Source organism: Charadrius vociferus, unplaced genomic scaffold (genome assembly GCF_000708025.1).
Source record: "Charadrius vociferus isolate BGI_N301 unplaced genomic scaffold, ASM70802v2 scaffold4, whole genome shotgun sequence".
In the NCBI taxonomy this organism is placed as follows: domain Eukaryota; kingdom Metazoa; phylum Chordata; class Aves; order Charadriiformes; family Charadriidae; genus Charadrius; species Charadrius vociferus.
The window spans coordinates 1,352,841-1,377,523 of NW_009648150.1; the positions used below are offsets into that span (position 1 = coordinate 1,352,841).

Sequence of the window (24,683 nt, forward strand, 5' to 3'; positions counted from 1 at the left end):
GCTAATGGCATCACCTGCCATGGCTATGCAGGCATGAGAGGTTTTGAGGGGGCTTTTCTGCCTCTGTGGCCAAGAGGGATATGTGCTAGGGGGATGCCACTGCTTTAGTACCCATCCTCTCCCTCCTCCCCAACGATGTGCCAAGGGAGGAAAGCAGTTCCATTCCACAGCGGACACAGCACCTACAGACCTGGTACATATCCCTTCTGTGCTCTGCAAAGGTGATGCTGTCATGGGCACCATCATGGCCTAACCCAGGAATAGAGAGAGCTTAATTCTCACCTGAAGCCCCTGTAAAACATCACTGTCTTCTGACCGTAGCCATTTAAAATAAGGCTCCTGCAAGGTGGTTTAGCCTTTCCTCTCCTTGCCTTAGTCCTCAAAGCTGCCTTCATATTCTGCATGGGTCACATAGACCATCTTCCTCCTCCTCTGCCTTCCTTGGAAAGAGGAGGACCTCCTAGCAGAACCCTTTCCCACAAACTTCTGCCCAAAATGCAACAGCCTTCCAGTGACTGCCAGAAGCAGCAGCCAGTGCAAGCTGCAGAAACCCCCATGGCCAGAATAAGGTGATACGGGGGCCGGTGTGCACAGAGAAACTGGTACAGACCTCACCTCACCACGTGTTACAAATTCTGTTGTGGATATGGTGTGTGGCAAAAGCCCGTTGTAGTCACTGACACCGCTGCAACAGAGATGCAGTTGGGGTGAGATTCAGTTATGGAGAGGAGGAGAGGCTTTGGACAGTGATTGTATCCATCGTTCTGCCCTCCTGTGCTGGCTGGATTTAGTAAAGTGGCACAGCTCTGCTTACTCATAAGGCATCTCCAATCCAAGGAACGAGCTATGGCAGCTGTGCCAAACTCAGTGTAGACATCTACCCAGCCAAGCTGCTAGGTTGGTAATTTGAGTTCTGAGAAAAAATCTGGTCACGGAATCATCAGCTTCTGCTGTCACACTGATGGTCTTACCCAGCCCAGTGCCAGGAGACAGCTGGGAGGGATATGGGTCCACCACACCATGGCCACTACCTTCACTTTGGTCCTCACATTCAGCCTGCCCTCAGCCAGAAATGAAGGGGGTAGCAAGAAATAGGGCAAGGCTTAGTGCTTGCAAACGGGAGCTACTTGAATTGCACATTTTAGGACAGAGGACCAGAAGACCCTGTGGGATCATGCTGTCCCCATGATCTGTGGCACAGCTCCTTACTGTGCAGCTAGCCCTGGCTGGCAGACTGGAGAGTCAAGAAGGGTGATGTTAAGCAAATATGTACTCATTGGACTGGGGGGAAAGAAAGCCGTGGCTAATAAGCTGCTATCTTCTCAAATTTCTGACACATGTAAGTGCTGAGCTAAGAAACCGCAAATTCAGGGGCTTGGAGTATGTCTTTTGTGAAGCCAGACTCTAGATGTTTTCAGGTTGGACACCCAAAAGTGGCCACCTAAGAAGATCTGGGTCAATGCTTCAGGGAATGCACAGACAAGGACCACTGAGACATCCAACCCAGCAGAACTAGAAACAGTAAGACACAACTAACCCAAACAACGTGTGTCAGGCTGAGGGTGGGGAACTCAAGGAACCCCTTGGAGTGACTTAGTGCCTACCTAGACAAAGATCTCAAGGACTGCTACCAGGTATAACTCTGAATCAAACTCACAGGCATAGATTACTTGACCTAATAGGTAAATTTGACTTAAGGTATAACCAAACATTCTGTTTACAACTCCTTATTCTTGAAGTTCATCAAAGTCACAGATTTCTGTTCCTAACACAAGCTCAAATACTGCTGTATTTTGAATTTTAAAATCTCATTGAAGACAAGTACATTGAATAACTTTTCTGCTTAATTAAATCAGTTTTTATTTAATGACATATTAGAATAAGTTACTTTTTACAATTATCTCTTTTGAGGATTAACCCCTTGGATGGTAAAAATGATTTGTCTTGAAAAATTCATCACATACGTTTTCAGTAATTTAATTCTGCAGTTAGGGTGTTTTTGCAATCCTGCACCCACTTCTGCTTTCATTCACCGCTGTTCAATCCCACAAGTGCTAATATATGGATAAGCCAGCACTGCAATAACTTCAGCTTGCTCTTTATATCTGAAATGGCTGCATTGCTTTAGGCAATGGACCACTGCATTCTATTTAGACTTCATATATTTTTATTCCTTTCTCTCCTTAGCTTGCCTTATGCTTCCATTCCCCAAATAATTAGCACGGTGTAACGTGTTCGTGGTATAGAATAATCTCTGAAAGCTCCTGATTAATTGCTACAGTTAAAACATCTTTCTTTTTTCCCCCTTTTCTCTCTTGTTTTATTTAGTTATTTATTTTTAAAGAAGAGTAAGCTCTGGCATTCACTACATACTGATAAGCAACATTTATCTACCCTAAGGTACCTTTGCTTATACCATTTTGGGTCGCTTTTTAAATTGTATTTTCCCACCAGCTCTCAACTTGTTTTCTGACTGCATATTTTTAGATGCATCTGCTATAATTAATATGATGCAAAGCACAAGCTTATATGAAAAACAGCTTGTAAATTTTGAATAATTCTGCAGCAATTATATAGGTAGAATGGCTTATTTAACTATGGGCTTTGTCCCATGGCATGGGAACCACCATGTTTTTATAGCATTTAACAGTCGTAACAAATATCCTACCGATTCAAACAATAGATAGATATTTAACATAGGTCTCATCTGTTTAACATATCTCATAACTTAACAAAATATCTATGAGACTGTAATAATTTTCACATAACACAGGCCAAATGAACTTCTTAGCTGATGTAAAAAGTGATTTGTTTCCAAGTCTTAAAATCTGTCTCCAAAGGGAGGTTCTCATTTTTCCTGGTAAATTGTCTGAAAGGGCAATGAACGCTGCAGGTTTGTAAGGTCACCCCTTGCCAGGAGGATGCATCAGCGAGGTCCAGCTCACAAGTCATTATGGTCCTGCTGTCCTCTTCCCATGCTAGCTGGGGCTTTGACAGCAGCTGGAGGGGTACCTGAGGGTATGGGTCCATCACTCTTCCCAGCCGCTATACATCCTGCCCATGTGCATAGCAGGCTCTTGGTCTTGGTCACCGTTATTTATCCCACTGAAATATATGGGTGAATATGAAACTCTGGGCCCAACCAATTGAGCAGGCAGAAAGCATCTTCAAATTAAAATCTCCTCCTCTTAATCAGGTACTGTCCTATCAAGACTGGAACTGATCCCAGCAGCTTCTACTCTTGAAGTACACCAATAAATCCCTGCCACCGTGGTCAGCCAATGTCATTTTCTGCCCCTTTGGACAAAGACATATTGCTGTTTCACACTAGAGAGCCAGACGGCCATCAATCACCTCCTCAGCGGTGCTACCTGCCAGCTCCGCCTTGCCACATACGCTCTGCTAATAATTAAATCCCAGCCTGTAGCTCGCAGACCAGCCACCAAGGTCTCCTCCGGAGAACACATTCTTTTGCCATGCCACCAGGGAGGGAGATCATTCATGACCAGGAGTGACATTTGTCAAATTGGTGCTGTCTTTTGATTAAGGAGCAGGACTCCAATGTTCGCTCCCCACAATGCCTGGTGTTTGGTCTCATTAGGCAGGGTGCTGTGGATACTCATTACACCAAAGGATGCTCCCTATGGATCCAAAAATCCAAGAAACTGAAGTCAATAAAATGCAAATCTCAATTACAGGAGAAATTTGTTTCTGTTGCAAAACTCCCAGAATATTATTAATTATTGTGTGTACAACAGTCCTCTTTGGGATTCTAGTCACTGGCCAGAACACCACTGTAAGAGGTCCTGCACAAGCATGCAACATCCCTTCCCCAAGGATCATTCCACCTCCAAGAAGACTAAAAGGTCTTTGAGGCAAGGAATGCATTTTTTGTACAAGACACGAGTCAATAAAATGGATCAAAAGCATGTCTAAATGCTAGGTGAGTGTGAGTCAATGTATGATAACAACCCCCATTCATGTTTAAACCTCCACCTTTCCAAACCTGCAGATATTCTGCTCTGCAAAGGTGATTCTGCTTCCAAGGCTTTAAAATCAACTCATTGCAACAGCATAAGGAATGTCATACAAACCACCGCCCAGATCTGCCAAAAGCCACATGGCCAGCTCCACCAGCAGACCGGAGTGGGATGGTGCCTCCAGGAAAAGCAAAGTGATGAGCAGCTGGAGGGAAGAATTGCAGACGTTTGCAGGGTATGCACCTGCATTCACCCTCAGACTGGGATGATCTCTAAAGCGGACGTGCCAGGAAGCTGTCTAGTTGCATCAGAGTCAACAAAGTGGAGCCAATTTGATTCTTACAGCAGTGATACTTTGTCTGCAGCCAAATGATAAAACATGACCTGAAAGTCTTGAGGGCACTCTCTAACACCCAGAAACACCTACAGGCTAATACACTGGCTTGGCATTCAGGAAGCTTCCAGCTGTAGGTCTTTACAAACTGTTGCCCAAGCATGGGCAAGCAAGGGTCTCACATTCTCTTTCTGCAGGACAAGATAACAGCAGTACTGCTAGTCTAATAAGGTTTGGGTGAAATGCTGTGCAGACAAGGCTGACCTACTTGCAGTTTGGGAGGAGGCTTGTTCAGCACTAGCCTGTATCTGCACCACGTGGTAGGGATCGCCTTCATTCATATCAATGGAGTGGAAAGCTATCTGCATTTCCCAGGTGCAACCTCTGACTTCAGTGACTTAGGTATATCTGTTAACCCCAGACAGGTGATGACGACTCAAATGCACACTTCTTTTGAAAATTCAAGCAGTTCTAGGAAACTGGCAAACACAGACTTGGACTGCAGAATGCCATTAACCTGTAAACATGTGCTCTGAAAAGGCCATTTCTTCAGACACCTCCCAGGATAATGCCACAGCCATTTAATGGCATATCTTCTGGACTGGTAGTGAGTCCTGCAGAATACAATGGATACGTCATCCTGCAGCAGCAGCAGATCTATCTTGCCCCTCTCAGCTAGATGGAGCTGTTGTGGCAAATGTGCTGCCAGGCTCCCATTTCTTTTTTTTGCAGAGCTTTGGTCATGAATGATGGTGCTTTAATATATATTTTTATTGCAGCTCTTCATGTTCCTCTTCAGATTATCAAGTGAAATAAAAATATACAAAAGAGTGAGACTGGAAGACTATTTGAGAAAAGGTCTTTTAAAACCATAATAGCTTTTGTGGTTATGCAGCCACAGAAGTGGCTCTGAAATGTTCTGTCTACATGGAAGATGCCAGATACGTATCTAGCTCAGACCTGTGGATTCTGCTGCAGTTCTAGGCACATGAAACAGAGACACCGCAACACAAAAAGTCACTAGGCCAAAATCTTTTGGGCGTCAGGGCCTTCTCCTCCTCTTTCTATAGCAGCTGAGACTATTTTTAACCAAAGACAGCCAAGGTAGCTCAGAAAATGGAGGACCATGTCAACCAGTATCCTGTTCTTGAATAAAATCCCAAATGTGTGCTTCATTCCTCAAGCCACTGCTACCATGAGGAATACTACTGTCTGGAGTAACTTCTTTTGCTCGAACGGGTATAGTCATGTGGGAAGCCAGAATTATACCGTGGACCTAAATGCAGGCATGATCATATACTGGCCTCAGGCAGATGTACAGTCTATGCAGGATGGTATATGGAACTTGCCTTTTATGCGTAGCTCACTGTCATATAGCGAGGTGCAGAGAATGTATCTTTTTCCCCTAGTTGGAAGCTGGAAAATACTTTTGGCTCCACACGTACATCTCACACAAACATGTGCGGCAGTGTATCTGCAGCTGCTGCAAACAGGACACACAATTTGCACCCCATGAAGCAGGATCTGCATGCTTCTGTCCCACCACCCAGGGTGCTCGCTACTCTCTGGTGGCACAGTGAGGACCCCACAAGTAAGGAGATGTTCTGCACCAGTAAGCAAAGCATGTGGCATCAGCTAATTCTGCTCACTCATCATCCTCAGCTCAGAGCTGCCCATGCCAGGAGCCCAAGACAGGCTTTACATTGGTGTGACTATCTTTTGTTTCACCATATAGCAGAAGGAAGATGATTTCTGGTTTCTACTGTTAGAGATACTGTCACACAGCAATTTTGCTGCTCTGCTCCATCTACAGTAACAAAATGGCGTAACATTGGCCAATTTTCCTACCGAGTATATTGGCAGCCTATGAATCTGCAACACCTACCTTAACTTCCACGTGTGCCATCAGGACTGCAAAGTTGGTTAGGTGATTGCAGGAGCACGTGGTGTGTGTCTTGTTAGTTGTCAGGAGGCGACATCCCTGGGTGGACCAATACCCCGTCATTGTACGCTTTGTATAGCTCCAGAATGAACAGTTTGGATTGAAATTTTCTTCTGACTGCTGTAGGGAAGGAATTAATAAATGCAATAAAAATGATAGGGTTTCAGAGGTCTCTAAATGCACTATTTTTTCTTCCAGAGACACTTTGTAACTGTCACCCTTTAATTTTGGATAAACAATCAGCAGCAGTTAATACATAAAGTATTACCTGCCAATACCAGAGAAAGTTAGATTGTTGCTGCTCTCTTTGCTAATGCAAACTTAGTTCTTTGTTCTTGATTAATTTCAGTCATAGACTAAATCCAGCTCTTCAAAACCAGATTGCTTCATTTGCATTGCAGAGCAGAGAAATTAATTGCTTTAAGCAATCAACTTTTGTAATGACTGTGCTTGGCTAACAGGAGGACTAGCTGTCCTCTTTCACTGTAATTCCACTTTCCTCTAATATCCCCTGCCACCATGATAAAATAATATTATGGTCTTCTCTAATATATTGGTAGTTTTTAATTACAGAATGATGTGTGTCAGCAACTGAGCAATGGGTATCAGATCAGAGGAGACTCTTTCTTTACTTTTATTAATGCAATGTAAAAAAGATGTTCTCCATACGTAACACAAAGTGCGAAGGAACAAATGTATAATTCAAAATCTAATCAAGGACTGCTGGGGGCCTCACATCAGCCAATTTTTGCATCACTTTATTTTAGAAATTGAAAAAAAAAATGAAGTGCTTTTCAAACTCACTCACCTTGATGTGCTTGACAGTAAACACCACGGGATCAGCTAGGTAAACCTTATTGCTGAACTCTTTGTTTATTGCTGCTGTGATGACAGGGGAGTTGACAATGACAGAGTGATTAGTCGACATTGCTTCTGTTCCCAACTTCATGCTGGCATTCTCCGTGGAGAGATAGGTGCCCAGGTTGTTGTACAGCACAAAAGCCACCCTGATTTCACCTAGGAGAGCAGTAAGAGGTTAGATACCCAGGTCAGCTCATTAGGTTGTTTTTGGGTTTTTTTAGATGACAAATCTCCTCTCTGAACCAATTTTAAAAACTCCCTGAGAAAATGTGAAGGGACTAAGATGTGGCATATGAAAACTCACCTCCTCCTGCCAATCCCAGTGAGCACCACAAGGTGCATGGATAAGAAGGGCAGAGATGCCTCTCTCAAAACAAACTTCTATGAGCAAACAGATCGGTGGACAGAGAAGGTGGGCTTATTTTTGGTGTCAGTGGGTGTAACTGGCTCCAGAGAAAAGAGGCCAGGTGGTCCATTTCCCACCTGACATAACACTTTATTCTCCAGGCTATGCTTGGGAAATGTGGTTCATTCTGGTCTGTCACACAGATGCAGTATAAAACTATAATTAGAGTCCATTAATAAATTAGGACTACCTCAGAAAAATGTGAGGACAAATCTGGGAGAAGGAATCCAAAACTTTCCAACACCATACCAATCTCATATGAAGGGTAAAACAAAATATATTTCTTTTTTTAATTTGCTAATCAGATATCTCCTATTCCACAAAACACCATTAGGGAGCCTGCAGAAAACCCAGGCTACCAGCCAACTGTTTTTAACTGAAACCATCCAGTTTGCCTTCTGTTTTGCACATTATTTCACAGGCTATAAATAAGAATTGAATGTGATTAGTTTGCCTTTATATGTATTAGTTGTGGGAAGGTATTTTTTTGTTTCTGTAGGAATAGAAGGTGAAGCGCTGATGAAGGTGCTTCTGAGGAAGGTGAAGCACTGATGACTCCAAAGGTCTCTCCCAACCTAAATCCTTCTATGATAATTTTATTTCTAGCTCTTTGGTGACCTCCGGGCAGGTGCCAAACTGATGTAAGTTGATGAGGCTCTCCTGATTTGACCAGAACTACAGTGATCTCATGCTAAGAAATACAGAATTACTCTTCCTCACTCCCACCAGTTTGTCTTTCCCTTCAAATCTCCAAAGCCCACTAACAGAGTGAAATTCCTGCCCCACTGGACTTTTGCTACACATTTTGGGTTTTACACTGTCTCTAAAAGAAATACTTCTCTTAAAATCCTACATGCAAAGGTACCAAACCTCATCAAGGAAGCCAATGCCAAAATTTTCTTTCTGAACCACCAGACTCAACTTTTCTCTCAACAATTGTCAGAATTTTTTGGCTGTTTTAACTGCCATTTTGGCAGTTTTAAAACACATCTGGTCTGGCTGTAATACTGCCCTATCACTCTATGTTTTGCCGGCAGTGATCAAAGGCTGTACTAAAGTGCTTTCCCTCTGCACACAGGTTAAATTTTAAGGAACTCAGAAATAGGAGCATGTTAGGCCAATTAGTAGAAAGCCTGGGAATTTGAAGTTGGTCTATAGCGGGGCTGTAAAGATCAACAAACGTGTCTGCTCAAACTCCTGGTCTGGAAATAAATGGCTTGGCAGCATGAAGACCATTCACATATAACATCATCTTTAATTTATACTGTATCGGGAGGTTCATAAGCTTCAGAGAGAAAGGCACTGAAGATTTAGACTCATAACAGTTAATCAACCTTCTCTGCCATGTTGGCTCGTTATTAATATTTGCTACTATTGTTTCTTCCCTCTCCCTTTTCAGATATTTGTATAGTGCCCCACTGTGAAGCAGTTTACTCAAACAAGCTTCTTATCCCATCTGAAGCCTCCTACTGCAGACAACAGCAGTTAAAAGCACTTCTCTGGACTCAGCACTGTGCCCCAACAGCCACGTCATTTAAGTATCTGATGAATTTTACCAGCACGTAACACATTGAAAGGCTGTGAACCACTTAGCAATATAATACATTCCCAGTCAGCCAACTTAGCTTGCAGTCAAGGGCATGAGCAACTGATGCTGCTTCTAATTTAAATATTAACATAGCGACTAATACCATACTTAAAACTGGTTAAACACAAAACAATGCCTAAAGCACGATTGATTCATGAGGCTGGCATGGCCAGACATGCTGGACCTACCGTTTCGACCATTTTGTTTCAAGGTATTTGCTGACAGCTGAATGGCACTCCCGTGGCCCATGTTCTGGGGAAACTTCAGATCTTCCAGATTTCCATCTGTGCTTAGTCTCGCAACTTCCAGCTCTGTTTGCAAGAGAGACCAACACTAAGAAAAATCTCTATTGAAATAACCTTTGACATGATACTTCGAAGCTACAAAATGGTGTTTCAGACCATCTGAGAGCAGAGGAATAAACTTACAATGTTTCATGCTAGACTCTGTTTGGGCTCCTATTTATTTTTAAATCTTTGCCCTGAAGAAGTTTTAAATTTAATTAAAAAAAAAAAAAAAGCAAATAAATTCTACTCTCTGTGGAAGACAAAAGACAACCAGTTCTTGTAAACAAGAACCTCAGGATATTAAGGACAATGGTTAAAATGAAAATCTGAAAATGCTAGTTCTTTGCCACTGGCTATTGGTACTTTCTGTAAATGCTATCGGTGCTTGGGATCTGTATTCATAGAAATAGAAAGAAGAGTTGTTCTCATTTTACATATGCACAGTGGGAGTGCTGGTGCTTTCCATCATGCTTGTTTTTTAATTAAAATCAACAATCAGCCAAATAAAGACACAAATTTGTATGAAATGAAACACAATTGCATTACGATGAACAATCTCCCTGTGAAGCTGTGCTCTCATTGTTCTAGCGCAGATTTTGCCCTCAAAGCCAGGACTAATAAAGGCAGGTTAGGTGCTCATTTTCCATGGGATTTCAAGGGTAGAGAGATGCCTGATTCCTTTAGGCTCTTTTGGAAAGACTTTTAAGTCCTTCAAACAAAGGGCTAAGACATATCTAACAAATTGGTTTCCAGTTAATCTAGGGGCCAAGACCAAAGCCAGATTTCCCAGCCTTTACTCTCCCTCCGGCTGCTCTTGGTATTTATGGGATCTGTCCCTTACGGATATTGTCAGTGTTTTCCCGGACAATGTCTGTCTTCAGCAGGTTATCAGCCAGCACGAAGGCACTGTCCTCCACAGTGTCGAGTAATTTGGTGGCTGCACGCTGCTGTTCACTTGCATTCAGGTCCCTCCACGCATTCAGAGCCTGTGGCTGCAGGAGGTTGTTCACTGTCTCCACCATGGCCTGCAAAGGAGAGAGATCGAGTGAGAAAGGGCTCTAGAGAACCTAAAGCACTGTTGAGACCTCTGACATATGCTCAGTCCCATCCCCCACACATATCAATATACAGGGAGAGAACAGCATCTCATTTCCCCACCCATTGGGGTGGCAAGCAATGGAGCTAGGCATCGTTTATCCCATCATATGGGACAAGGAGGAAATGGTCATTTTAAGCTAAATGCAGGCTGGGAATAGCGCTTTTCTGCTTCCGTGATCAGCAGCTCTGAGCTTAGAGTAAGAAGGAATTACGGGTTGTGGGGGTGGGTGGAGGGGAAATGAGGAAATCATTAAGGAAACATGCAGGAAAATAGATTTCAAAACCCATCTCTAAAGCAGGTTGCTACTACTTGAAGCGCTAGAATTCAAGAGTAGGACTGGGGCATCCAAGGAAGGTATTTAATAGCTGCAAGGGCTATGCTCCTTAGAGTATTTCCCACCACATAACCTCTGGCAGGCAGTCACGAAGATACAGAGATAGTTGAGTTATGCTACTTCATCCAGAGAAGCAGCAGGTGCCCGTAGAGATTTAGTTAAGACACTACATTTCAAATCGCTCCATTCAGGAAGGAGTCAGCCCCGCGGTAACAACCTCAGTCCCTCCTGCAGTGCACCTTCTACCCTGGGCTGCCACGCACAAAGAGCTCTCCCATGGAGAACTTCCCACAGGTTAATCTGGATGCGCATCCAGGATCACACGAAACCATGCTGGCCTCACGATTACAAAATTACAGCAGTAGAGCCTACCCATCCTGATGGTTTTGCTCAACCTAAAACCCCTGCTCAGTTACTAACCACAGCTGACTCAACTACCTTCCAGCTAACGTTTTTTAATGAGAGTTGGTAGAACTGCTTGTGCAGAGGAAAAGGAAAAAAAAGGTACTTTCATCGTGCTTTCTTCTACTGGTTAGTGTTTAGCCACCAGGCAGGCCTGGCCCACAAAGAAACACCTCCACTGCCAGCTAATGCTGACTGCAGAAACCAACCTTCCCTTTGAGATGAAGCTGCTGTTCTTAATAATTTTCTGCATGCTGAACGTGTGGGCATCAAACCCACACCTCTGTTATGCAAGGCAAGGACAGTCCCATGGGATTTCAACATAGTGCAAGCCTAAATGATGCCCCATGGGCTCACTTTCATGGAAATACTTCAGTATTTAATGCTGACAGTGTTTTTAAATGCTCCTGTACAACATGACATGTGAAAAGAAGACACAGCATGGCCCATTCTCCAGCAGAGCCCTTAGGAGGAGTGTTACAATGGCAACACGTGACACAGAAAGTGCGAGGCATCCTGACTCACTCACCAGTCATGGTCAGATACAAACGTGCAATGGGAGAATATAATCACATCAGCAAGGTTCAAGGAGAAGCAAAGACAGCTAGACCTGCCACTGCTGGTGCTTTTAATCCCAGAAAAGACATTTCACTGAGGCATTGCCATGTACATCTCAGTCCTAAATGTCCTTGAGGTTGGAAGGTTTCTCATACCACCATGGTTCCTACTGGAAAACTGAGCCAGAATTGGGCTCCTCTGACAGTACAAAGCTCCTACTCGCCAACCTACATTTATTCATGACCAATTAACTCTTTTGTTCTTGTGCCAAACCTCTCCTGTACCTTAAACAGATCTTCCCCTCCCTGGCAGCTATTGCCCTGGTCCCTTGATTAATAGACAACATTTCTCCTGAGCCTCACAGCTTATTTTTCCAAGGTATGGAGTAACCCATGCTTCAACCACTGAAGGAAACCAAAATGGATGAAAATCTTGTCCTCGAGTGCTACTGCAATAAACTTTTTGCTGTCAAGCCTTTACAATCTAGGACTAGAATCCCTTTCTCATTTGCTGTTTTGTGGAACTTAACTAACCCTAAATCAATTTCTTAAACTCATTATTAAACTGATTTTCCTAAATAGCCTAAAAATCATCTTAACACATTCAATATGTGCACACAAAAAGCTGGTTGACTTTAATAATCAAGAAGAAATACTAAAAATCCATAGCATTTAAGTGGGGGTTTTGTGGTGTTTTAAAATCTACAAACTTGATCTCTGTAGCTCTTAATAAAATTCTGTAGTTTACTTTCGTAGTAAATCTCTTTACAGGCAGAAAAGAGATAGTATTCTTTTTCAGTGGCCAAAAAGCTTGACTATTTTGCTGTGCAGGTTCTACACAAGATGGTGTGTCCTTGCAAAGATTTCTTATGCATGGAAAGCAGGAAATGAGGTTTTTTCTCCCCTTTCAATGTTATCATTTAGCTCAGCTACTAATGGTGTCTTTAAATCTCTGTTAAAACAACATCCTGGATACCTTTATCAATATCTGAATGGTGGGAAGAGTCTTTGCAGCAGATCCAGCTCCTGGTTCTGCATGGAAAGGTAACGCCTGTTTGTCAAAACATGAAACAGATGCTGAAATATTTGTGTTGCAGTGAAACATCTGCTGCAAAGATTTTTCCCCAGAAAAATTATTCTAGCTAATGCATTTTTTAGTTTATATTTTTTAAATGTGTGTGCATGCATGCATGCAATGTTTGAGAGAGAACACCATTAAGGCCTAATGCGCTGCCCTCCTGCGCACTGTGTAGTCCCCACCCAATGGACATGGTGGTGGTGAGCATCCATCCTCACAAAGTGACTAACCTGAAACCAGCCACTTCACATCACTTTGTATCTGGGGTCTGATGCAAAAGCTCCAGAAAGATTTCCAAGGACTTTGGGTTAGGTACTTCGTGTGTATCTGAACAAAGCTGGTAGACTGTCTTCATTGGCATTACATCCGAGATGAATTTAGTCCATAGCTTTTCCCAGAGGGTCACTCTCCTCACCTGTCTCAGTGCATTAATCAAGTGTTCCCCGCATTATATTTATGAGTGCAGCACTTCATTATGGCTGAGTGCTGCAGGCTGAAGCCAAGGAGATGAGGTGCTAATGAAATGTTTGCATTTTGGACAGGAGCTGAGGTAGGTGTTTAAATGAAACAAAACAGCTGTTAAAGCAACAGTGTCTCTTGAGACAGAGATACCAACTGGGAAAAGTTTGGCAGGGGAGGGGGAACTGTGGGAAGGCCAGCACACAGGACAAGGATCGTCCTGCGCCTTTGCATTTAAGCTGAGCCGTCATGGTTTAGGTAGTCACCTGCTTCAATGACTTTGTGGCCTGATGAAGCTCCAGCATAGGAGAAACACCAGTGCCAAGCTCCCAGGAAAGTCTCTCAGTGACCAGCAGAAGGAGGGTTAGCCCTGACAGAGGACCTCTGAAATGAAGAAGGCATGAGAGAGATGTTCTTGGGAGCTGATAGCGTGGTAGGTTTTACCTGAGATCCCCGGTGATCTTGATAAAGGTGGGAACTTTCAGAGGGAGCTAGGAAAATTCTGAACTAGTTTCACCCCATCTCACTTCAAGAATTTAGCATGCAGCCAAGTCGGGAGCCCAGATGCTCTCTAGTTTCTGTCTTCACTGAAAGAAGAAAGAACTACAGCAAGCATTATCTCCAGTTAGGTGCCCAAAGTCACACGAGATTAATCCTATCCCTGAAGAACCCAACACCAAAGGGCGCTGCATGTCTACCTCCCTGAAGACCCTGTCCTTGCTTCCAAAGCTAAAGGAGTTCCTTTGCTGTGGTTCTCTTCTCTTCTGCTGCCAGATCCCTCTCCCATATCCCTCTCCCATATGCAGCTCAACTGGGTGAACAGTTTCCAAAGCACCCCTGCAAGCCTCATGCAAAATAAAAATGTGGGGCTTGGAGCCCAAACATACCTCAACACTACCCACAGCATGGCACCAAACCAATGCCATGGTTGCTGGGGCTTAATGAATGTCTAATGAATATGTGCACAAGCACACATATGCCCAGGGAGAAGGACAAAAGTAACTCAAATGACATCAAGGGAAAGCTTTCACAAGGCATAGCTTGCTTCTTTGTAGCCTGCGATCAAACAAGGGAAGAAAGGCATGGTAGAAGGGAGCCAAGAAGGAAGATTTTTTATCTGCCTTTCTATCCCAAGATATGTAGGTGTAGCTGTATGCTGCCTGTGATGTCAGGGTACCTATACATGCAAAGCCAAACCCCTTAATACAAGCCTGTAAAGAGCAATGAATATTAGACTCAGTGGACCTTTCGTGTCTCCAGCAGTGGCTACAATTGGACATCAAGAGAAGAGCAACAACATGCCAAGCATAGAAGACAAATCCCAGGATGGTGAGCCCTTTCATTGTTATAAAGCACCACAGACTATACATTCAATGTAAATAAATGTTAATAAGTTGCAGAGGGAGATTTTTCCCCCAAATAAGGGCATATGCCCATGGTTTCTTGATTTTGTCCTGAGGTCACAAAACAGAAACAAAATGTAAACCTTCTTTCTCAGACACTTACAAATTGGTATTAAAAGATGTATTGTCAAAAGGCAACTAATTACGAGTCTTACAGTAATTATACATCGCTAAAAGGCCAATCGTACATATCCCATTGATTTCCTTCATGACAGCTGCTTCATTCCGTAAAACTGAATTTTGCTTGTTCATTTATTTTTATCTCCTCCCCCTCTAGGAATGTCTGGCGAGAATATCTGGCTATGTGACACACAGTTTAAACCTAGGAGGGGAGTATATATCCAGTGATACCACATCCATTTATTTATCTCTCAGTATACCAATATCCAAAGCACTGTTCTTTGACAAAGCAGATTCTGTAACATGAAATCTATCTTTAATCGGGAGTCAACACTGGAAATCACTAAAAGATGTTAGACGTACTCATCTCATTGCCAAATTTGGGATCAGACTGCATTGTGCTACGGTGCTTAAGCACAGCAACCCTAACCATAGAAAACCAGCAGCTCTCCTAGAGATAGGACCTCACTAAACCTTTATTGCTCATTTTGGCCTCTCACTGAGCAGCTGATGGAAGAACAAAAACCCCACCAAACTTATGACTGGAGAAAATACTCCTTCGTGGCAGTGAATACCAGCAGATCCCACAGGTAATAATGGTTGAATCCTTCTGCTGAGTAGTTTCCAAATATGCCGTTTGTCCTTTCTTACAAAGGAGCACCTCCTTAAGAGGACACGGAACGCACTGTATACATTATTTTGCATGGAACCTACATCCAGGTCTTACCTCTGATAGCAGCTTTGGGAGAATGAGGATAGTGGCACACTGTATTAAAGCACCATCTTTGCAATGACATGTCTAATTAAAATATCTCAATTTTTTTAACTTTTAAAGCCCTGTCTCATACTGCTAACACTTGTCTTCCTTGATCTCACAGGAATATTTCATGCAGTGCACTTTCAAAAATTAGGATAGAAGGAGCTACAGCTACAAGTCTGTGCTTTGCATCAGTAGACTAAAATCATAGCTGGTGTATGAAACAAGCAGTGCTTGTACAGCTGCCCCTGTACCAAAGGTGTCTGCTGGCACAGCCTCATCAAAAAAGGTTTGCCCACCCTTTCTGAGAACAGCAGACTTAAGACTGTAGAGTGCAATCACACAGGCACAGCCTCCAGCTGTGCTTATGCTCTGAGATTCTGGCCCTGCCTGAGGTCTCCAGGTCCTGCTACAAAACAAGTGCATCATCAGCTTTATTTGAAGCATGCGAAAACATTACTAGCTCACTTTTGAATCGCAGCTTGAGGTTTTACAGCAAACCGTTAGACAAAAAAAAGCACAAAACCCCTTTCAGGTCGACACTGCACAGTGCAAACAAAAAACCTGTCAGAGAGCAGATGCACCAAAATGTGGATATGGCTTAATGATCACGTTATGCTCTTTTTCTCTTTTCCTACTGGAAAGCGGTGTTTCTTTAAAAAAGCTTACCTGCTTCCTTGCTCAAGAACAGCTGGTTTTGCTCTGTATTTATACGAAACACCCAGTGCTAAAATAAAACCTTTTCTTAAGCTATCACTATTTGCAAGCCTCCAAACTAATTGAATTAAAGGCACAATTAATGCCATTGATGGCAAGTTCTGCTGGAAGTTGTGCAATTCTTGCCTCTGGCCAGAAAAAGCACCAGTACAAGAGAAACTCCCATTAACTCTGACTATACTGGGTGCAGCCAGAACGGGCCCTTTGAAGAAGAGGACTAGCATGAAAGCATGGATCTGGGCATGCAAGGAGCAGCGTCTGGCAACGTTACTGTATTGCAAGGGACCAGCTCAAGAAATGACATGTCTTTTTAGAGTGTGAATGACCAGCACCCCAATACCACTACACAGGGATCACCAAACTGGAACAGTTGTCTGCTCTGTGGGACTTCAGGTCAAAAATAGATGCACATGTCATTTTTTCAGCTTCATAGCTGAAAAAATCAGCTTCATTCTTCATTCTTCATAGAAACATAGAATCATAGAATAGTTTAAGTTGGAAAGGACCTTGAAGATCATTGAGTTCCACCCCCCTGCCATAGGCAGGGACAACCTCCCACTGGACCAGGTTGCCCAAGGCCACGTCCAGCCTATCCTTATATCCTTTAGATCATTATTTGTGTTCATTGAAAGGAATTTAGAAACTGGAATTTTCAAGGTGAATGAAGACGTTGTTTCCTGGAGCTGAAGGAATTGCCTTTTCAGGGCCCATCTCTTACTCCTGAGAGATATCAAACAGCTCTCCATTAAACTGTATGGTGATTCAAATTCAAACATAGACTCATAGAATGGTTTAGGTTGGAAAGGACCTTGAAGATCATTGAGTTCCAACCCCCCTGCCATGGGCAGGGACACCTCCGACTAGACCATTAATGATCTGGATGATGGGCTGGCAGGAACCTAATGAAGTTCAACGGATAGCTTATTTGAAGGGGTTCCAGGAGGCAGTGAGGATCAGCATCACTTTTCCCAGCTGGCCCTTTTGGTTTGGGAGCAGTGGGGGATGGGTGCTGTTTTTGCACTTCAGAGCTGCCGAGAATGAAAAAAGGTGTTTTTTCAGTTTTCCTTCTTATATTGGGGACTCCAGAGATGGATGCAGTACTCCGGGTGGGGTCTCACGAGAGTGGAGTAGAGGGGAAGAACCACCTCCTTTGACCTGCTGGTCACACTTCTTTTGATGCAGCCAAGGATATGGTTGGCCTTCTCAGCTGAGATCGCACATTGGTGGCTCATGTTGAGCTTCTTGTCAATCAGCACCCCTAGGGCTACTCTCCAGCCATTTTCTGCTCAGCCTGTATTTGTGCTTGGGATTGCCCAAACCCAGATGTAGGACCTTGCACTTGGCCTTGTTGGACTGCATGAGGTTGTCTTGGGCCCACCTCTCCAGCCTGTCCAGGTCCCTCTGGATGGCATCCCTCCCCTCCAGCGTGTCTACTTCACCAAACAGCTTGGTATCATCGGCAAACTTGCTGAGGGTGCTCTCAACCCCACTGTCCATGTCACTGACAAACAGTACAGGTCCCAGTACCTTCATAAACAAGGAAAATGTCATTTTGGCTAAATGATGGCATTAAATCCTACTTCTTAGCTGAGAAGTGCCTTCAAATCTGTCTGACAAGGCTCTTCACCCTTGGATAGTTTTTCACCTTGCTATTTATTCTTTTAATTCCAAGATAAAATTTGTCTCTGGTCAAAGCATAAGTAAGCACATTGGAGACAATTTCTTACAGGGAAGCCCAGACACTGTCTAAGGCTTTTTACAAAGCAGTAAGGTGATCACAAAACAATTATAATATTCAATGAAATGGACAAACACATATTAAAATTGAAACTAACTGAACTGTAACGAGCATGTAGTGATAGGACAAAGGATAATGGGTTCAAACTGGAAGGGGGTAGATTTGGAATAGATATTAGGAAGAAATTTTTCACTCTGAGGGTGGTGAGGCACTGGAACAAATTGCCTAGGGAAGTCGTGGAGGCCCCATCCCTGGAAGTGTTCAAGGCCCGGTTGGATGGGGCTTTGAGCAACCTGGTCTAGTGGGAGGTGTCCCTGCCCATGGCAGGAGGGTTGGAACTAGATGATCTTCAAGGTCCCTTCCAACCTAAACCATTCTATGATTCTATGAGTACTTAAAAATAAATAAATCATTAGAATATATACTGCTAATCTCTGCTTCTGCCTTCAAAACTAAGCCAGAAACACTAGCCTATATCTAATATCAGAGTGATGATTGGCAACTGACGATGGTATCAGTTTTGGTGAACTGAGTCAAAAGCTACTACTCATGGCAAAGGCAAGAGGAGATCTTCCTCCAACCTTGCAGAGGAATTTCTAAAATTGCTCCATAGATTGAGATCAAAGGTTCTCAAGAAAGAGCATGCAACCTTCTCTTTTCAACTCTACAGCAAATATTTATGCTGTGGCTACAGGTACTGTACTGCCTCAAAAATGGCCTGAATTTCAGCGGCGCTAAGAACTCACAGCAGTGAGAAGAAAGGCACTGACCTTTATTAAAATTAGGCCATCTACAAAATGTTTAACTATTGAATTAATGGTCTTGCACTAGGCATGCAAGGTTTGCAATCTTGGCCTTGAACTACGAATAATCTCCTAATGGGAGCACACAAAAAAATAGGAGATCTGAGAAAAAGAACAAGGTTACAAATTACAGGTTATGGTTTTGCTTTGCTTAGTATATGAGGAATAATATTTTAAGGTCAGAAGGCATCTGTAGGACTGAAATAAAAGGAATTGATTGGGAAGAAGGAAATAACATACGATCTATTTCATCTAATGAGATCTTCCCCACAGAGTAAGCTGAGAACTGCATTTATGAATCATCTGTATTTGCTGCCCTACTGTTTGGGATTTGAGACTATACAAGCAACTGCTACAGTAATCACACTGGGGAAGTGAAAGCTGTAGCAAGAAAGGAAAACGGCTTGCAAACAAGAAATGCCTCTGACAGAATATCCATAGCCTTCAAGGGAACTCCTAGGGAGTCCATGAGACTCATCCCTTCCTCCAATGGTCCAAATCAAAGGGACATCTCCCACTGATCTCTATGGTAATCTGTACTGAGACTTTTTACCAGTGCCACCAGATTCCAGGACTGATTCAGCCTAAAGCAGAGAGTAAGCACATAGCAATGCAGACAACGCTAAATTTTTTGCTCGGTTTTGCTATGTTACATGTCGCCACATAACCACAGGTGTAGCTCAGTTGTAGGTAGAGGAATATGTGGTCACCTTCCTTTTTAACATTTATGTGAATAATTTTTGGAGTCTGGTGACAAAGCCAAGGCCGCTGCTTTGATCCTCCTCTCCCCTAACAACGGGCTCACCAAGGCAGAAACATGCAGGGTGGGGATTTCTAGTTTCGCTCTTGCTGACACAAATCAAGTGCAGGTTTCTCAAGCTGTGAAGTATATTAAGTTCACAGAGTTTTAACAAAGGGCTACCAAACCACAGAACCCTGCTGTGAGTCACACTTCTTTCAGATGTCCTTTTAATTATATTAAATGAAAGTTTGGGGCACTTTGATGCTGATGGGCAAACATCTCGATCTCTTGAAAAAGCTGCTAAAAGTACTCCCTGTAGCTATAGTTAATATATGACATTGTATGCACACTGCTAGCCAATTTATTCCAACCACTTTAACGATACCTCGCCTGACAGGCCCTGCAGAATACCATCAGGAGTCGAGCAATGCGCAAATCATTAGAGGACTCTGAAAGTTGTTTGACACGCACTGCAGAGCTCTTTGTCATACAGCCAATTAAGTGACCAAACAAGGAACTTGAAAATCCTCATTAATTTGCCCCTTTCTATAAAAATAGAGGTTAGAGTCTTTCTTGTCACAGGCACAACAAGAACACAAATAAACACAGCATAATTCAATTTACGGTCCCTCTCAGAGCCACAAGTTTCTTTCGTTTAGTGTTCACGGAAATTGTGACCAGCCATGCAAGCCAGTGAGAAGTGGGACAAACAGAATTAATCCACTTTAAATAGTACTGGCTAAGTCCCAGATGCACCTTTTATCTGCTGAGAGCTACTAAGTTAGCAAAGGAAAAAAAAAACCAAAACAGTCTCTTCTACTCAGCTCTAAACTTAATGCCTTGAAACCTCTGAGGAAAGCCTTTCATTTTTTGCTTAGTACAGCAATTCAAAGAGCCCACATTACAATCATGAAGCATTCAGAAAACTTCCAGGAAAACCAGAAGGACAACTCTGACTGCAACCACCCAGCACTGTCTGCTACCTGGAACCTGAATTGGCTCATCAGGAGCTCCTATGACACCCGCACCCAGAAGCTCTTGTCACCTTCACAGATCTGGTGGCACCTCCATAATCTTACCCATTTGCTGTACAGACAAACCCAGAATTAAAAAATAGGGCAAGCTGATTTACAGGAAAGCCCAGAAGATGGCAAGAACCAGAGCAGCAAACACCATTAGACCAGGAAAATGCTGCAAAAGCAACACTCTGCCTCCTCCTTCCACCCTTCCCACAAGGCTGTCACTCAGGCTGTCTATTGTATTCACCAGCCTTCAGCTTTGAAGTCACCGAGATGGGCTTTAAAAAATAAAGAAACCAGAAAGAATGGAAACCCTGTGAAGTTTTTGTCTTCCAAGATCTGCATCCCAAATGCAGCATGCAATTTCACATGGGAAGAAGACACTGGCTGGCACCATGAGGAAATTCACTGGCCTCATGAGGCCCCAGAGAGACCTCCAGCCCACAAATCCAAGCGAAGCAAGGAGGTGAGCTCAGATTTTGCAATCACGTGTACACATGTGATAAAAACTCTATGTGCCCAGACGTGGTATGAGCCTTTATTACAGCTTCTGTTTCCAGCTACTAAATATTACAGAAAAAAATTCTAATTTTTTTCCCCATGTTTAAGTTTTCCCTACTAATATAGCCTCACTTATTGCAATATCTGAGTACTCAAGCCTTTTTCTCTTTACTATCCCACCACCATTCCTAGAGGCCAGGGGAATTGTACCCATGGCATTTTAAGTTGGGGATCTGAGAAAAAGTGTGCACGTTCCACTTGCTGAAGGACATGGAAGAAATCTGTGACACCAAACCCAGTTTCACATCCCCCAAAAGACAAATATTTTGTGTTTTCTACAACTCCAGTGCTTCAGTTTAAGGAGTTCTGCCTTTAAGGTGAATGCCTTTAGAAAATGGACGACATAAATTCTGAATAAATTACAGAAAATTCATACCGGCTTACGTCACACACCAGTCACCAAATGAAACTATGCTAGTCAAATGCATCACCCATTGTGACTCATTCTTCCACATGATGACTTTTCCATCCCTTTCCCAAAATAGAGTGCAAGAACAGTGAGTGCACTACAGAAAGGCGGGCATGAGAGATGTAGATCTCTGTTCTCCAAAAAGCCACGCATCAGGTACAAGCTCTCCTTAGCTAATGAAGAGCCAAGGCCACTCACTCCATTCGCCTTGGTCAGCTCAGCCTAAGTTGATTCTTAGTATCACGGATTACAGCCCATATGGCAGCTTCTTAAATATCACCATGATTAAAAAATCTCCCAGAAATTGTCCACTCATTATATTAATATGTATTTATCATGTCACTTGTTGGGTTGAGTCTTGTTGGATTTTTTGAACAAAAAAGATCATTTACCACACTTGCAACTAAAGGAGCAGCATTTGTAACCTCTGCCTCCAGTAAATAAAATCCGTGAGCTCTCAACTCAACAAATATTGTGACACTGTACAAATTAAATCAGTATTCCCAGCAAGATGAGATGATAATCTGATATGGCATTCTGAGTTTCATATTTGAGTAACTCACAAAATTTCCAGATCTGTTTTACATATTTATTGATATTCATTTATTTTGGGCTTAAGAGGACTTTACACCCCAATCAGTACAAGGACTCTGTCATGACTACTTAGATTTGTCAGCCCAAAGAAAAGAGTAAGACTGATTCTAGCAATTCTTATCTTCTCAAGTCATGTTCCTCCTCCCCAAAATCCACCTTTTCTCAACTGCACTTTTGATATCTATAATTGCTGGACTTCTCTCATATAAACTGTACTGCACTTTCCTTTTCTAGGGACAACAGGACTGAGGATACACTTCCTGCCCTGTGAGCCAAATTCAGCCACGGATGCTCTTCACAATAATGAGATCAGCAGAAGGAGATTATGTCAGCAAGGTCGAAAACTCTATTCCTCTGCCATCAGTGGCATATTTCCCAGTGACTTCCCATCTCCCATTGACTTCACAAAGTCCAGGATTTTACCATTTAAGATTTGTTGAAAAAATTCTGCTAAATTGCCTTAGTCAGCTCAGATATTTCACTGCCTGGTAAAGGATAAGTGGCCTGTAACAGGATATCTGCAGTCACATTTAATTGCTATTACAAATTCTCCCCCACAAGATTTTTTGATGACTTTAGCTACATGATTTTTCAAATGGAAACATACTGTATGAAAATATGTCCAGATACATTACTTTACCTCCATATAATACAAAGCAGCACTGGAAAGGTTCAATTAGGTCATCTAATTCATTCTTCAAGCCCTCCGTTACAGGACTGTTCTCTTCAATATATTTACCAGCTTTGTCCATATCTATACTAAACAGCTCAGGCAATGACCTTTCATCACTTTTCATCTACTAAAGAGGTAGGCACATGATTAATGCTTAAACACACAAGTAGCCTTTCCAAGTGAAAGGGAAGAAGTCCTTGAAATTAAGGGTAAGATGAAGTTTGTGCAGAATATTGAGACTTTATTCTATCAATGCCAAGCTTTCTGTAGAGTATATTGAACTCCCTAGTCACTACTGTTTGAAAGAAGACAAAAAGACCAAGAACATGCATTGACTCTGCACAGTATGCCCATGCAGCTAGTGGAAAGGACAACCATGGGTCGGGTGGTACCCAAGGTCCTCACAGGATTGTGTAGTCCATGGTCAAACCAGCCTCACCATATTTCCATTGACAAGACAGCTAGCTTGGGAGTGAGCGTTTCTATGTCAACTTTCCTAAATTCCTTCAAATGCTAGTTAGTTTCTCTGGGTTCTTAAGAGAATTCACACCAGACAAGGGATGCGTAACTTCATAACTCATCTTTATCCATTAATGTGTATGGAAGAGAAAAGGGGACTTCCTCTCATCACCATTCCAAAGCGACGGACGACAGACAGCCTACCAGCACAGAGGGGTACTGTTTTATTTTTAATGTCCTAGAAATCTAAACCATCTAATCCCACACGCTAAATGAAATATATGCTCACAAAATAAAGTCAATACCAACTGTAGGAGTTTGAATTTTGCAGGAAAACTCAGCTATAGACAGCCCTCTCCAGAAACACAAGGTTCATTTTTACACCTCTGCATGTTATACATACACATATAAATAATGATCAACCACCCATAAGTACAACATCAATATTCATAAGCACAAGACTGAAATTACAAGGTAAAACGTTCACATTTCTTAAAGCAACATTAACTCACCCATAGTATACAAACAGGTTTATATAAAAGTCACTGGAGCAAATGCTATAAGGCAAGGTGACAGGATAAATAACATAACCCAGGACCCCACTCTTGAAAAGCCTGCAAGCAGGTCTCACCAAAATTCTGGGGCTTGAGTTTGTTCACATAAACACAATGTAAGCCTACAAAAGTCAGGCCATAGCTGGGTGAACTTTATGGGACGTTATGTTCCTAATCCTACATTTAGTTTGCAGCACTCTCCTCCTCCCTCTCCGAGTACACTCTGCATTTCACTACGAACCTGCCTCCTCCCTCATGCCGAGTGTTGCCATTTCAAATTGTTTCTAAATTTGCGACTGTAAGAGGGGAAGAAAGAAAACTAAGGAAATGCAGGTGGCAACTATATGAGTGACACACTGTAAGTGAAACCCAGCTGGTCTGGAGACACCTCCGTGAGCAGGAGTTTTGCATTCTTTACTTGCACGCATCCATACCGTCCTGCTTACTCTGACGGCTGGATGAGTCTTGTCAGATCTCTCCTGTGGTTTTTCCCACTTTCTGGTTCAGAGCTTTTGCCCCAAATTTTTGTCAAGTCTGAGAGCAATAGGGCAGGTGGGGGGAGATGAAGAATGACATTATTATCCTGTAACCTTAACCTTAGAACTTGCTGCCACAAAGATGGTAATAATCAGATTATTCACAGAGACAATACCCGCTTCACAGTCATTCAGTCAAACAACTGGACACTTGTATTAAAAACACAAGAAATACCTGGACATAGGCCCTGCAAGAGCGCTCCCTTTTCTGAAGCTGAGTCCATAAAGACAGCAGATTAAAGACGGAATAGAAAAAACAAGTTAGTGACAG

General features: G+C 42.8%; 1 protein-coding gene across 1 annotated transcript in view; it reads right to left on the minus strand.

The window, feature by feature from the left end:
• The window catches only part of LPHN3 (latrophilin 3), a 277,537-nt gene that overhangs the window by 62,963 nt on the left and 189,891 nt on the right, over positions 1-24,683 (minus strand). Inside the window, exons 10-14 of the mRNA XM_009884017.1 lie at positions 24,588-24,626; positions 10,240-10,423; positions 9,300-9,422; positions 7,065-7,273; positions 6,200-6,376 (exon numbers count right to left, since the gene is read on the minus strand). Coding sequence (XP_009882319.1) covers positions 6,200-6,376; positions 7,065-7,273; positions 9,300-9,422; positions 10,240-10,423; positions 24,588-24,626 — 732 coding nt within the window. The remainder of the gene's footprint in view (positions 1-6,199; positions 6,377-7,064; positions 7,274-9,299; positions 9,423-10,239; positions 10,424-24,587; positions 24,627-24,683) is intronic.